Genomic DNA, 15,453 nt, shown 5'->3' with positions numbered 1-15,453 from the left:
AGCAGATCATTTTATTTTGATCCAAGATCTATTGACTAATTGCTCAGTTTTAGTTGAGTTCAGGTTTGTAATTGGTAAAAAAAGTTTAGTCTTTCACATTGTGGTACCCAACTCAGAGAAATGTTTTGTCAGAGGTATTGCATTCTTGTGGCATATTATGTGGACATTTCCTCACATTTGAAGCTCAATTACATTCCACATTTCCTGTTATGCAATACATTCTTTAAAGATCCCGTGCAATAACTTGTTTTTATTACATATGAAGTGTCCATCAAGCAGTAACATTAAATGTAAAAATTGTCAGGGAGTCACACTGCGTCATCATACTGCTACCATTTGTCCATTTAACGTTCCAAATGCAAAATTAAGGGATATACATTTTAAGATGTTCATGAAATACTGTCTGAATCGATGATTAAATAATCAAGTCATTTAAGAGTCATTGAACACTTGAGTTAACATTTATTAAAATGTGTCTATTCAGACATGGTTTTCGGCACTTTCAGTAAGGATTACACAACCAACTACCTAGACAATAGGAGAAACGTTTACAAACTAAACTACTATATTATCATTTGTTGACTGATATAATTATGTACTGACATTACTTAAGATATACACTCTTGCATCAAACAATCATTGAAGGAAACATCCATTCATATCACTGTAAAAAGCTTTAAGTTAAGAGAATACTACGCAGAAACAGAACTTTTCCTATCCTGTGTTGTTGGCACACATTGAACATGAGTTCAATTAATTAATGTTGGGGCTTAATATTTACAGCACTACTAGTAATAAACAAGCGACAAAGTTGACAAAAAAAATTGCACCACTACATACAGTAGAGGGTTGTTGGTTGTAATATTCAAAAGAAGTTAAGCTTCTCGTATGCATACATTACTTGTGAAATCACAAAAGACATTCATAGTGAGTGGTTGAAAGCCTGAGAAACTAAATGTACGGGCACAACAAATTTTGGTTATCGACACAGATGCACCGGCAGGTCAAGTTTCTTCATACCATTTTTGATAGTACAAATAAAGTTATGGATATTTTAAATAACCTGGATGGATGCTTTCAAAAAGCCATTAGTATAAATGTATAAATACATACACAAATACACAGAAATAGGGTTGCCAGAATTCCTGGAACTTTCAATAAATTCTCTGTTTTTCCCAAAATCCCAGTTGGAGGATTCCCGGAATCAGGAGGGAATAAGCAGGAAATCCGAATCCATTCAGCCAGGATTTCTGGAAAAGCAGGGAATTTATTGAAAGTTCCAGGAATGCATTCGTAAGGCAAAAGTGCTAGTCCAGGGGTGGTTTATGATAGAAAAGAGTGCCTGAGAGGCAAAGCACAGAGCAGGTTTGCTGTCCAGTAAGAAGGTTGTGTTATATTAACTCATTAGTACTGCACATTATCGGTACAGTACTTTTGATTAGACATTCCAAACCAAATAGCTGTTGAAAAAGTCTATGAAGAAGCTGTATATACATTTTTTGAAGTTGACCTGTTTCATTGTCAGATGGTAAACTTACATAATTTTCTAAATAATGTAAATAATGGGAGAATAACAATGTACCTGCATTCAGTACAGTAGAACACAAGGTCTATGCATGCAAGTATAAAAAGCTGCCAAATGGTATACATCTTTGACAAAACAATTGAAAAGTTTTCTCCCCCAAATAAAACACAATCATGCAAAGTCAAATCGGAAAGTGCCCGATATCTTTTTGGATAGACTTATATTTTTGCAAGAATGTGAATATTGTGCCAAGAGAGTTTGCAAGTATTTTTTTTTTTACCAGTACAGGTAACAAAAACCATAGATATACCTCCAAAGCCGTATACATTGATAAATGATCATAGTGATGAGTTCTGTGCTATAGAATAGTTCCCGATCACGCTATTTCTGCACTCTCAAGTTGCATGAAAAGGTCCAAGGGTTTTAAGCCTGGTCCTACCACTAAAGCTGTTTTTTTCCCCAATTCAAAGTGGCTAATTAAATAATCAGTACAAATACAGTAGGTGAACTGCATACTCCCTCTCTGGCCCAGTTTTATTCTGATCTCTGCCCCCTTACCCTGGTGGCCATCAATTTTACGTTCACAGATAGATGAAGATTGGATTGGATAGTTAAGAGCAATATGACATCCACAAAGCACTTGAGTGGACTAGGTAGTCAACACAACTTACTTAAATGTGGACATCCATGTTAGCAACACTGCTGATTTTCATTCTAACAAATCATGGACAGATTCAGATTTTTGACACCAGTTGAGTGGAATCTCTGGCTAATCAGTGACATCAAACCAGCAGTACTCTGGACTTCCAGAATCGTATTTGAGTACTCCTATATACACACTAACTTATGCCTATCTGTACCTTTCAAGTCTGCACTTATGGGGCTAGGGAGTGAAATGGAACCAGGCCCATCTGTCCAGCGGTGTGACCATCTCTCAGCTCATGTGCTCCAGGTAGGCAGAGAGCATGGGGCTGGGAGGCTGGAACAAGCCCTCCTGTTTGTTCATGACATCAGTCTGACGAGCACCGTTGCAGTCTGAGCCTGCAGCACAAAGACAACATAAAACGTTTCTCAATACATACCTCATTATAGAGTAACACAGTATGAGTCATAATACCCATAAAACCTAGCGGTCAAACAGGGAAATAGTTCCTATCGTTTTTACACCATACATTTTTCCTGTTGGCGATTTTAGAAACACTTATAATAAGGGCTGTGTATTGTGTAGGCTTACCCTGGCATGACGTTTTGATAACCGTGTAAATCTCTCTAGGACAAGGTTTTATGGGTATTATGACACCTCCACTGTGGGGCTCTATTTTCATGTTACTAACCACATTTCCATCCACAGTTTTTATACGAGTAAAGTCATAAAGTACATTTTTTTAAATTAGCTGTTGGTACAATTTCATAAATGTCGACAATTTGTTTGTTCAATATGGTGGGATCTTTTGTGTCTGTAAAATGAATTATGCTACAAATTTCGGTGGAAACAATTTCTTGGGTAATTGTTGATAGAATAACCATCATGTCGAGGTAAATTTGCAGTCACGCTATGCTTTGTTGTGTGGTCTTCCAACTACAACTTGACAAAGCATGCACATTAGGCTACAGATGAAATAGATTGAAATGAACTTCACAAGGTGGTGAAAGTGCACGTGATGAGCTTGTTGCTTCTTTCCAATAAATATTTAGGAGTTTTATTTGTATACTAGTGACATTATGATCGGTGCTTAGCTGCCAATTAAGAAATAAAAATGATCTTGCTCTTAACCATCTCATCATATAACGTAACATGCCCATTATATCAGCGAACTATTGTCTAAAGAGCATGCGCAAAAAACGAGAGTGGGCAAGTTTGACATTTATCGCAACAGTGTGTGTACCAAAACCATCGATAGAGTGGAAAATGCAATGGAAATTGAGCTTATGTTTTTTTTATTCGGCACATGAGAACTTTAGTGCAAAAGTTTTTTTTTATGTGCACTACGTCAACACACACAGCCTTTAAACTGCAACAAGTCAGTTTGATGGTAACAAACCTCTGGTGGGAAAATGTGCATATTTTTTTTAAATATTCGCACTCAAAATATTGGAGAAATATGCTATTTTCCACAAGAGTAGGTTAGGTGCCAGTGTCACTTTAAAAGTCATAAATAACTATAGAAATCACATATTGCGGCCTCCTGAGTGGCACAGCGGTCCAAGGCACTGCATCGCAGTGCTTGAGGCATCACTATAAACCGGGTTTTATACCAGGCTGTGTTGCAGCCGGCCGTGACCGGGAGTACCATGAGGCGGCGCACAATTGGCCGAGCATCGTCAGGGTTAGGGGAGGGTTTGGTCCGCCAGGATTTCCTTGTCCGATCACGCTCTAGCGACTCCCTGTGGCGGGCCGGGCACCTGCAAGCTGACTTTGGTCGCCAGCTGTACATGTTTCACACATTGGCGCAGATGGCTTCCGGGTTAAGAGAGCAGTGTGTCAAGAAGCAGTGCGGCTTGACAGGGTACGTGTTTCAGAGGACACACGGCTCTCAACCTTCGCCTCTCCCGAGTCCGTAGGGGAGTTGCAGTGATGGGACAAGACTGTAACTTCCAATTGAATATCATGAAATTAGGGAGAAAAAAAGGGGTAAAAGTACACCAAAAAAAAGTTTTTAAAAATTAAACATATCTCATGGTCATTCTACTACTCACTTGCTGAAACAAGGTCCATGTACTGGCAGACGGCATGAAGCAGTAGCCTCTCAAAGCTAGTAAACAAAACACAAAATCAGTAACATCCAATTAATTCATAATTGGTATCTATACAAGTCCAAATATTAGCCCAGAAGAGCTTCTCAAATGTGTAAAGAACACTTCTGATAATTATGTTTGGGGAACATTTTCAGAGGGAAAAAAGTACCTGCTTCCAAGGTTGGTGGTGTAAACAGAGTGAGGTTGAGCACCAAAGAAACTGAGAAGGTTCTCTTCAAGTACCTCAAGTGTCCCCTAAACCAATCAGAGGGGAGAATGGCAATGAGACAGAGAGAAGTTAAAGTGTGTAATTAAGTGTTGATGAGGACAGGTGTCACTAGCACGGATAACAGTGTCTTTACTTTAGGTTAAACCATGATATGGTTGACAAGCATTTGTCAAAATCTCATAATGATGAATGTTGATGCTTACAATGGGAATTTGTTTGCGTTTCAGCGTAGCACGCAGCCTTCGATCAATCCTCTGGAAGTAGTCTTGAGCAGTGAAGGCTGGATTCACGGCAGAGTAGAAAAATGTGATCAGTTCATATCAAATATCCCCAAATCCTGACAATGAGCATGTTTAAACCAATGATGCACTCATTTTCATCATTTACACATTTTATTTCCTGGCAAACATCGTTGTTCACTGACCTGTAGTAATAAAACACATCAACCGAAACATACGCTTGGTAATGAACATTCAACAGCATAACGCTACAAGCTTTGTATATAGGGCAGCGCATGTTGGGTGTGTGGCAGGCATTTATCCTGGGCTCTCACCCTCTCTCTGGTCCTTGGGGAGCTTGTTGGAGTTGCTCCTCTTGGCCTCCTCTTCCAGAAGTGCCAGAAGCTTCTCCTGCTCCTCTCCAGAGCGATTCATGAAGTCATTCCATTGCTGGGAGACAAACAAGGGGACAATGAGCTACAGTTTAGGGGAAAACATTTAGTTAGGGGTAGTGGTGGTAAAACGTTCAGCGAGTCTCACTTGCAACAAGCGAGGCCTGATTGAAGATAAATTGTTGGGACCAGTAGAATCCTACCTCCACGTAGTTGCCATTGGTGCAGGCCTCAGTAAAGATAGAAGGGAGGGCAGGGTCACTGCATACCTCTGCCTCGTCTTTGGAGCACTCATCTTTTTCAAGTAGATTTGCAAGGTAGCGACCTTTTTTGGGGGGAGATAAAAAACGAATAGGCAGCATCGTTAAATCATGTTGATAAAATACTGTTTGGCTAATGGCTATGACTATTGAACACGTTCAGACCAGCTGCTATCAAGCTAGTAAGAATATGTGCTGAACAGGTGTCTTCCATCTACAGCGGAGTGAAATATTCCCACTGACAGACATGAGAACTTACTGTTCTCCTGCCGCCTTTGGCTCTTTTTGCCTTTGGCTCTTGGTGTGAGGTCAGAGTTGCGTATGGCCTGGTTGATGAAGAACTGTTTCTTCTTGGTTGGAGACACACGTTTGGCTGGGGAGTTGGGCAGAGAGGTGCATTTGCGCTCCTCTATCAGGCTGAGAGAAATAGAGAGCAAGAATTAGTGTGTTGACTTATGTGTTCAGAAGGTGACCTCTTCACAAAATATGTATTTGTTCATGTGTGGCTAGTAGCTAATATTGAATGGCCTTACTAATAGAATAATCTCGCTACCGCTATACTGACCACAGAATAGTAGGCTAGATGTAGGTTACATGACACCCCACCTTAAAAAGTGGGTCAGTGGGTTTAGATTTCAAAGCCACGCCCCATTAAGATTCTCGAGCTCTGAATGGTCGATTTTCACTGTTACCACTTTTAGACCAGACGGCAACATTGTAGTTAACGTCCTATCATAGTCATTGCATCATACTGACAGAAGTGCACAAACCAACAAATTGCTCATGCAAATGTTAGTAACATTGATGATCTGTCATGAAGAAGTACATTATTGGTTACATTAGTAACAGCTATAGTTAGGTGTGTGTAGAAGAGGTCTCGTCAGAGAATATAACGATTGGCTACAAATATTTTTGCATGAGTAGAACGAGAGCAGCAGAGGTGTTAACAAACGACACAAGCAAAAAAAACATCCTGTTAACCAGTTTTACATCTTACTAACTAGGGTCAGCCACTTGAAATGGCGTAAATGTAACATCTACACAAGCCAGTTGTAATAAACTTAGTTCACCTTCATCAACGGAAACCGGCAAACCTACACACATATTTTCGACGTGTACCACCACCAGCTTGCAAGCTTAGCTTGCTAACATTAGCTACCCATAGTGTAGCGTTAAGCCCAAGCATATTAATATAGCATTCATTTACACAAATGTGCCTGGTATCTAAACGGGCAAAATCTACGATACAGACTAAGTTAGCTATCAAATATTCAATGTTTGAAAACAATGACTAAAATGTGCTTGTCGATTACTGCTAGCTAACGTTAGCTCTCAAGTTCCCACTTTAGTTAGACTTTTTCACTCACATAATATCCTGTTCCTCATTATTATTTGTCAAAACAACCATCTTACGCAAAGAACAACAAACGAGGGGTGAGAACAAAAACAGTAGCTACGATACACACAGAACTAGCGTAGGCGTTCAGTTAGCCACTTGCTAGCTTGGCGCTGTCAGAAAAGGTACACAGACAACAGCAAAGCTTATCCCCGCCCTTCACAAAACCGAAAACGAGGCACGAGCTCTAGGTCATTAGAATCTTGATCGTCCACATCAAACCAAGTTTTGACGTTTGCTACAAAATAACTATTTTTCGCCTTAACGTTTCTTTTTTTATTAGTAGCTAGCCACGCGAAAAATACATGCAGGCTCTATTTCAATGACATCTGAACATGTCTCGTAAAGTTCAGGTTGTAGACGTTTCCATAACAGCAATGTTTAACTGTGCCCTTCCAGAGGCAAGAGAGACAATTTACAAGTCAGAGTCCCAGACAGTCCCATCCGGCTAGACAGTCAGTAGCCTACTGTTCTTGTTGTTCCTTGTTTGGGGATAGAATTGGGAAAAGGCTACTTTTATCTTTTGGATATCTTACTCAGGTATGTCCTGGTGTTTTCCTTTGTAAATGAATACTTATACTAGTATCAAATGTTTTAGAAAAGCAGCTTTTGCTTACATAATATTAGAGCATCATGTTTACAGTGTGAACTTTTATTTAAGGCCAAATTGTAGACAAGTAGACATAGGAATGGGCCGGAGGAACAAACCAAGGGCAACAAGACCAGAAATAGGTGATAAACGGGTAACACCTGACCCTCTTCCAATGGTTGTGGGAGCAGTGAAATGTGTACTACCCAGGAAGACTGCCTTAAAGTTAATTAAGGCTTGTGAAGTAACCACAAACATACGAAGTTCTGTCTCCAATACGTATGAGAGATTAGACAATAGAGTGGTGAAAATCTGTGTCAATCTATGGCCTGTCCTGGCTTCAGCCAAAGAGCCTGTAGAGGAAAGCAGTGATTCGCTGGATGAAGAGGAACCTGGGACCAGCACAGATACAAGGACCTTCAACACATCAAAGTCTGGTGAGCAGCGTCCGAGAGACCAAGAAAGGAGACCCCACGTTAGACAAGAATTGGACAGGGCTAAAGCAAGCCGTCTAGTGAAGCCTATTTTACTACCACCCATAAGTAAACTATCCCCTACAACACGACTAGCACATTCAGAGTGCATGGGAATGCCAGTGTCACACACATCTCTGCCACAGATATGTGTATCAGACCAAGATGCCTTGGTCAAATCCTCCAAGGGGACAAAAGCCAATGAGAATAAGGCACCATTTCCCATGATCCTATTGCAGAAGACCAGCACTTTGATGGACAGCACCATTATCTCCCAATGTGTAAGGATCAGCTGCATTTTCACCACCTTTCAAGTATTACACAATTACTTAATTGGTAAACAGAGCATCAAACCTTGTCAAAATCCACTATAAATGTACCTTAATTTATTCCACAAATGATCTAAGGGAAATAAAAAAGTAATCCATTGTGTATCAAATACTGAATGAGCAATTACATCCACCATTGAAGCAGTTACATCTAAATCTTCATATTGTCTCTATTCAGAGGTCTGCCCAGGTTCACCTCCCTGAGATCTCAGTGTCCAGTATAGAAGGCCTGCTTCAGAGAGTTGCAGAGCGAGTGGGAAGGAGAGAGAGAAAGAGGGATGAGACATCGGGACTGAACAATCCTGATCATCTTCTCATGGCTGGCGCACTGCGAAACCTGAGAGAGAAGAGGCTCCAGAAAGGGACCACTCTAGTAACAGAGAATGGTATGCAGAACCCTGCCTCCCTCTGCAATAAAACCAAACTGCCTGTCATCCTTAGTATGACCAAAGGCAGCCTTTGAACATGGATGAATCACCATCAACAATAGATAAATTGTACTTGTTAATAAAGTTGTTAGAACAAAATACCCAAGATAGACGTATCCCCATTTAAAGATTTATTACTATATGTTCTGTATACATCTAGTTGTATGTACACATAAATAATCATACACACAATCAAGTATGAATGTTCAAGCATAATATAGTACATCATAAGACCATACATTCAATTGTATGTATAGATATTCTACACATGCCTATCAGTTATTGTATCTCTCCAATACGTCAGACTGCAGTACAGCTCAGTAGTAAACTGCTTTGGATTTACAGCTACATATTTTTTTTTTTCAAGTTCCATACAGTATAACATGAGCCCAATTAAAAACAGATTAAAAAAACTATATAAAAACAACAGTTTACCTAATGAAGGCAGTGTTTGGAGTCTGGTATGCAGTCTGGTAACTGTACATCTCAATGTTGTGCCAGTGCAAATAAACCATGTTTTTAGCATCAAATAATAAACGTGACTGGACATCAGAAAAATATATATTTTTCTCTCTGTGCAAAACATGAGACCAATGTGAAAAGATATTGATGATTTTGTTGCCCTGAACATCTTCAGTGATAATGTAATAATCATTTTGTGCAGCATTTTTCAGTTAAAGTGCTTTAGGCAAAATGCAAATGCTAAAATATTGAAAGACTCGATGATTGACCCATGAGGAATACCACTATACCATCATTCATTTTCAAAACATTTGGAAATTGAAATGACAAATAAAAAGTAAATAATAAGCAAAAGACCTGACCAATGAAAGTGCATGTATGTAATTGGAGGTAAATACAATTCGTTTGGATGTATTGGAGCACTACAGTATAGCTGTGATGGAGAATGAACAAGGCACCACACCCAGAAATTAGAGGAGCTATCCGGTAGTACTTTCCCCCCTCTCCTAGAGGGCACAGCGCTCCCGGTCTGTCCATTAAGGGGGCTGTTCCCCAATAACTTTACACACTGCTGTCTTGTGTGCTGCTACCCACTAGGAACAGACTGGTCGGATCCTTATTGCCTGAAGTCTCCCTTGTGCCCTTGGATCCGTTGGCGGACGATTCTTTGCTTGACCTCCGACTACTTAACTCTCTCCTGCTCTCTCCCCTGCTCGACTGGGGCCTCTCCTGTGGCCTGCTTGTCATCGCCATGCCACTGTCCGTGACCCCGTTTGGCTTGGTCTCTCTGGGTCTGCCGTCTGAGGACTTGACAGACTGGGGAGGCTTGGTTGTTTGAGCTGGTTTGGCTGTCTGCCCTGGTTGGGTGGGCTGGGCCGCTCTTCTGGGTTGAGGTGCTGGTGTCCCACCGTTGACTGTCACTTCCCTCAGCAGGTCGTCATCGCTCTGCTCTTTGGCAAAGTTGACAAACACCTGCAGGTTGGGGGAGAGGAGGTAATGCACATACATCGAAGGGTTAACACGGGCATGGTTTAAGATGAGATGGAAGTAGGTGCTTGGAGGGAGGAAGAAGTGCCCTGTTCAAGTGCCTCACAGTGAATAAGTAGAAAATGAATTCTGAAGTGTTATATAGGTAACTACCAAAATAAAGGAAACACTTGAGTAAATAAGGGATACAAAGTTTATTGAAGGCAGGTGCTTCCACACAGGTGTGGTTCCTGAGTTAATTAAGTAATTAACATCCCATCATGCTTAGGGTCACGTATAAAAATGCCCAGTTGTCCATTATTTTGGCTACCATGGCAGAGAGGAAGTGAGAGGTTTTAATCTCTCATAAATCTGTCTAAAATACATTTCTATGGGATTATTTTGGACCTAAGCTTGTCACCTGCCATCCCACCTTTGGGACAACGACTCCCATTGTTAGGGAGGAGACATGAGCATCTCTGACCATGGCTGGAAGAAGCGATCTCAATGACTTTGAAAGATGGATCTTAAAGGAGCATAGGGGGTTTAAAGGGTGTGTGTCTCAGTCACCAGATTTGAACCCAATTGAACACTTATGGGAGAGAGTGGTGCCTGAGACAGCTTTTTCCACCACCATCAACAAAACACCAAATTATGTAATTTCTCGTGGAAAGATGGTGTCGCATCCCTCCAATAGAGTTCCAGACACTTGTAGAATCTATGCCAAGGAGCATTGAAGCTGTTCAGGCGTCTATGCCAAGGAGCAAGTTCAAGCTGTTCAGGCGTCTATGCCAAGGAGCATTGAAGCTGTTCAGGCATCTTAATAGCCCAATGGGCTATTAAGATGCTTTATGTCAGTGTTTCACTTACTTTGGCAAACAACTGCTAGCCTCTTCAGTGTAATCTGACATTTTATAATCTACTTCTTCCCTCCCTTCTCTCCCCACATTGGAGTCTTTGCTACTGATTCTATGAAGGAAATCCCCCAGCCTCAACCTTTAATCATCCCACGTGACTGACACCTGAATGACCTCTACCTGATCCAGGGTGGTCTGTGACACTGAGTAGTCGGCGATGCCCAGCTCCTCATGGTTGTTGGAAAGCACATCGAAGACCCGCGCCAAGGAGCAGGAGTGGGAGGGCAGCTGGTACTGCAGCACGTTCTGGTGCCTCTCCTTTAGCTCGATGCCCGGGAAGGAGCCCTTGATGTAGGTGTCCACCGGGCACGGATCCTCGGGAGGCTTGGTCCCCAACAGGCGCAGGACGATCGTGTAGCCGTCCCCAAACCTGTGGAAAAGATGACAAAGTGGAAATAGGGAGAGGAGAGGGATTTGAAAGTCTTAAAAGAGTGCCGGTTTAGATACTGTATTAAATGTGTATGGAAATTTGTATTGTGTGTTAAATTGTATAATGGGTTAGGTCTGTATCATAATGATATTGGCGAGTGAAGGCCTATAAAAAGGACAGTATCACTGAGTTTAGGACAATTTGAAGTGTGATCATATCTATACATTGACAGTGATCATGTATGTTACACTAAGATACCTTATAAAGAGAGTCAAATCAGCAGTAAACTTGTACCTGTTCTTAAGGTGCTGAACGGAGCCCAGACACTGGAACCTTCCGTTCACCATGATGGCCATTCGTGTGCAGAGAGCTTCGCATTCCTCCATACTGCTCACACACACATACAGCAAAACACCCCATTATTAGCCAATGTTCATACCGTACAAGTGTTAAGACTTCAATTAAATAGACCAAGTTTGAGGCCTAGGAGGGTGCGCTGTTGGCATGAATAGCACCACTTACCTGTGGGAGGTGAGAACAACGGCCCTTCCCTCCTTGATGACGCTCAGGATGCAGTTCCACAGGAATCTCTTGGCCTTGGGGTCCATGCCAGTGGTGGGCTCATCCTATAAACAACAGGAGTGCAGACGTAACTGTAGGTTAGAGGAGATATGAGAAAAGGAAAGCATCATCTTATTTTAGAAATCCACTCACTCCTTTCTCTCATACCTACCAGGAATATAACAGGAGGAGCTCCGATCAGGGAGATAGCAGTGGAGAGTTTGCGTTTGTTGCCTCCACTGTAGCCTCCGGCCTCTCGCTCTGCGTACTGGGTCAGCCCCAGCTTCTTCACTCCCCATTGAGCCACCTTAGAGGGACACAAGTTACATTTGTCAGGACATTTTCTAAGACAAATGCTATGGGTAAATTGCTACCCTATTCACTTGGTGTGTAGGTAGGTCGTGTGTGTGTGTGTGTGTGTTTTTGTGTGTGTGGGTTTTAAGTACCTTGGCCACAGACTCCTCTGGCACCCCTCGGAGCCTAGCGTAGAACTCCAGGTGCTCCCTGCCAGTCAGCAGGTCGCAGATGGCATCAAACTGGGGGCAGTAGCCCATCAGCTGGTGGACCCGCTCCATCTCCGTCAGCACACTACATATCACATAGTACAGGTATAATGTAGGGTTAGTGCGGTAGGAATTATCATTATGGATACAATGAATGTGGGAACAGCATTTCTAGACTCACTTTCACTCCCTCTTATGTCATTGAGAGTAATTTTATTTCTTCCATGATAAATGATTTATATTACTTTCTTTTTCACAGCTACTCAGCATATGAATAATGTCCTAAAATAGCAGGAAGGAAAGCGCAAACATATTTGGTATATCTACAGAGTAAATGGTGACCGCTTAATCAAACTGGTCTTACTTACCTGTGATGACTGAGAAATGCTTCTCCATAGGTGATCGCAGTGTCTCCAGTCAGCATGCGAAACGTGGAGGTCTTCCCAGCCCCATTTACCCCCAGCAGGCCAAAGCACTGACAGGGAGAGGCAGAGAAAATGCAACACTCACAGTCACACCTATCTAAAACATGTATAGTGTGCTACTCAATGCCCTCGCTAAGTGCTCTATAGAGTCAACAGTAGATTTGTGGCTGACAGAAACACAGCTCTATTTCTCACCTCTCCACGAGGAATACCCAGACACAGACGATCTACTGCTGGCTTCTTGCCAGCTTTGTACACCTGCATAAACACAGGGTAATCCGTTTAAACCCCTTAGAGATTATATCCCATGCATTTAAACCTAAAATACAGTAGATGACCCAACTTTTTCATCTACAAGTCCAAAGTTGGTTTTACTTGCCTTACTCAGGTCCATCATGGTGAGTATATCGGCTTGGGCTTTCCCACTCTTCACTCTCTCTCTCTCCCTGGCGATGTCCTCGTCCTCCGGGCCAAGAGGCGGCAACTCAGGCTCAGAGCAGGGCCTGGAAGAATAGACTTATGAGTAAGATGACCTGAGAAGTACTGAGCCCATAAAAATGTTATGATTTCACTGATCTGACACTATGGAGAAGAGGTAAAGATTTCACCTATAATGATAGCAATACTATAGTAATGTGTTTATGTCGTTTTCTTCACTAGGTCTTAAAGTACTTTTGCATTGTGTCGGAGTGCCTCACTCAATACACCTAATCACATTGTGATCAGGAATAATTTTGAGCAAAGAATTAGGAAAGATGCATTTGACAAGCACAGTATTTGAAAAGGGATCTATGAATGAGATTACATTTTACCAACTGAAATACCAGCAGCAGAGGTCACAGTACCTACCTGCAGTTGACAAAGAATTTGTACTGTAGCAGTATTGTGAAGAGAAAGAACACAACACCCTCCACAGCCATGGCAAACAAGTTCTTCCCCACAAAGTCCCATTCCAGGGGGTCCAGGGTCTGCTTTGCGCCTGTGGACATGGGTACCCACATGGAAACAATGAATTCACTTCAAACCAGATGATGTCGTTGGCACTGATTTGATGTTGACAATTTAGACGAGTATTATCATTAAGAACTCCTCTTCTCTCAACAGAGAAAGCCACATTTTACTAAACTATATGGAATTGTTTTAAGAAGGTCATACCAAGGATCATTTAGCTATATGATTTAGAATTTTAAGACCCCTTCAGGTATTAAAAAAATATCAATAAAACGTTTTTTTAATGAAAATTGTAATTTGGCCTTAAATTTGCTATTAGCCCATACAAAGTCATTGATTTACAGATTCACTACAATGAACGATAGATACTCCTCCCCAAATATCTAAAGGAAGTTTGTTCTGAAGTGTCGGTTTTATATCTGAGAGATGTTAGTAAGATCAGGAAACATGTTTTTATTTTACCCCTTATTTCTGGCACTATCCCTATATACAGTACCTATCAAAAGGTACCTACTCATACCAGGGATTTTCTTTATTTGTACTATTTTCTACATTGTAGAATAATAGTGAAGACATCAAAACTATGAAATAACACATATGGAATCATGTAGTAACCAAAAAAGTGTTAAACAAATGAAAATATATTTTACATTTGAGATTCTTCAAAGGAGCCACCCTTTGCCTTGATGACAGCTTTAGTGTATAGCCCAAAGTGTTCAAACGCTGCAGATTGACTGTACTGACTTCAGACGAGTCCCAAGACGCTTCTTGTAGAGCAAAATGGAGAACACCATCGAGTTTGTGAGAGTCTCATCGTTCCATAGAGGGGTCACAGTAGTTTGTAGGCCAAACCGTTCGGACGCTACAGGCGATTTTGTGAGAATACCGATTTTCGGGATGTCTCATGGTCTGACAAACACTGCTCAAGCCCTGTCACCTTTCACTGCAGATACGGAAGTGCAACATCAGTGGATGCGGTGGATTGAGATGTATCCAATGCAAAAAAAACAAATATCTATTTTTTATAGGGATTTTTTATTATTATGCTAATTAGATTTCAACGGAGCCGCAAAATCGACTCTATGGGGTTTTAAAGTCACCATTAGTCTCAAGGTAAAATCCCTGAGAGGTTTCCGTCCTCTCCTTTAACTTCTTGCAACTATAGGGGGTGCTGTTCCGCATTAGCATATTTGGGTCTCCAAATTAAACTGCCTCGTGCTAAATTCTTGATCGTACAATATGCATATTATTGTTATTATTGGATAGAAAACAGTCTATAGTTTCTATAGGAGTTGAAATTTTGTCTCTGAGTGGTACAGAACAATTTTTACAGCACTTTTCATGACAGGGTTCAGATTTCAGAAATTTTTACCTCTGATCTGGGGTCTGTTTATAAGGCCACAGTGAATGCTATGAAGAAACCGACACTGCCTACGTCTTCCTCTGGGTGTCTGTACGTCATCACGTTTTCAATGAAATCGATGGGACGTTCACAGCCATTATAAATGACCAAAATGTACAGAGACCGCCCTTTCTCAACGTGCGCCTCAAGCGTGAAGGCCATCGGACCTGCCTCGTTCCAAATCGTTTTCTAACCAGCTATATTTCTCCGGTCATGTTTTCAGTCGTTATAGTTGTTAAAAACATCATAATGTGGTTAATTTTAACCGTTTTATAGCAATTTATATCCGTTTAGTGCGATTCTGAGGAATTTATTTGTCGT

General features: G+C 41.3%; 2 protein-coding genes across 4 annotated transcripts in view; both read right to left on the bottom strand.

The window, feature by feature from the left end:
- Positions 1-442: 442 nt before the first annotated feature.
- Positions 443-6,906, bottom strand: r3hdm4 (R3H domain containing 4). 2 transcript variants are annotated; one of them, XM_071342695.1, is made up of 8 exons: positions 6,728-6,906; positions 5,620-5,777; positions 5,304-5,425; positions 5,044-5,158; positions 4,694-4,770; positions 4,431-4,516; positions 4,223-4,278; positions 443-2,566 (listed from the first exon to the last, which is right to left on the bottom strand). In XM_071342695.1, exons 1-8 carry the CDS (start codon positions 6,766-6,768, stop codon positions 2,460-2,462), a joined length of 762 nt encoding a protein of 253 aa, XP_071198796.1. In that variant the 5' UTR covers positions 6,769-6,906; the 3' UTR covers positions 443-2,459. The 2 variants fall into 2 exon arrangements, with proteins under 2 accessions (XP_071198796.1, XP_071198795.1); XM_071342694.1 differs by lacking the exon at positions 443-2,566 and adding an exon at positions 3,447-4,117.
- Positions 6,907-8,693: 1,787 nt separating this feature from the next.
- abca7 (ATP-binding cassette, sub-family A (ABC1), member 7) overlaps positions 8,694-15,453 on the bottom strand; it is a 51,593-nt gene continuing 44,833 nt past the window's right edge. For both annotated transcript variants that reach the window (XM_071342691.1, XM_071342692.1), the window contains 10 exons: positions 13,629-13,758; positions 13,159-13,282; positions 12,975-13,037; positions 12,723-12,829; positions 12,298-12,439; positions 12,024-12,158; positions 11,813-11,916; positions 11,585-11,677; positions 11,041-11,290; positions 8,694-10,009 (listed from right to left, as the gene is read on the bottom strand). In XM_071342691.1, the coding sequence (XP_071198792.1) occupies positions 9,599-10,009; positions 11,041-11,290; positions 11,585-11,677; positions 11,813-11,916; positions 12,024-12,158; positions 12,298-12,439; positions 12,723-12,829; positions 12,975-13,037; positions 13,159-13,282; positions 13,629-13,758 (1,559 nt within the window). In that variant the 3' untranslated portion in view covers positions 8,694-9,598. The remainder of the gene's footprint in view (positions 10,010-11,040; positions 11,291-11,584; positions 11,678-11,812; positions 11,917-12,023; positions 12,159-12,297; positions 12,440-12,722; positions 12,830-12,974; positions 13,038-13,158; positions 13,283-13,628; positions 13,759-15,453) is intronic.

This window comes from Salvelinus alpinus, chromosome 15, assembly GCF_045679555.1.
Source record: "Salvelinus alpinus chromosome 15, SLU_Salpinus.1, whole genome shotgun sequence".
In the NCBI taxonomy this organism is placed as follows: Eukaryota; Metazoa; Chordata; class Actinopteri; order Salmoniformes; family Salmonidae; genus Salvelinus; species Salvelinus alpinus.
Note: the sequence above shows the minus strand (reverse complement) of the source record. Positions and strands in the feature narration are given on the sequence as shown.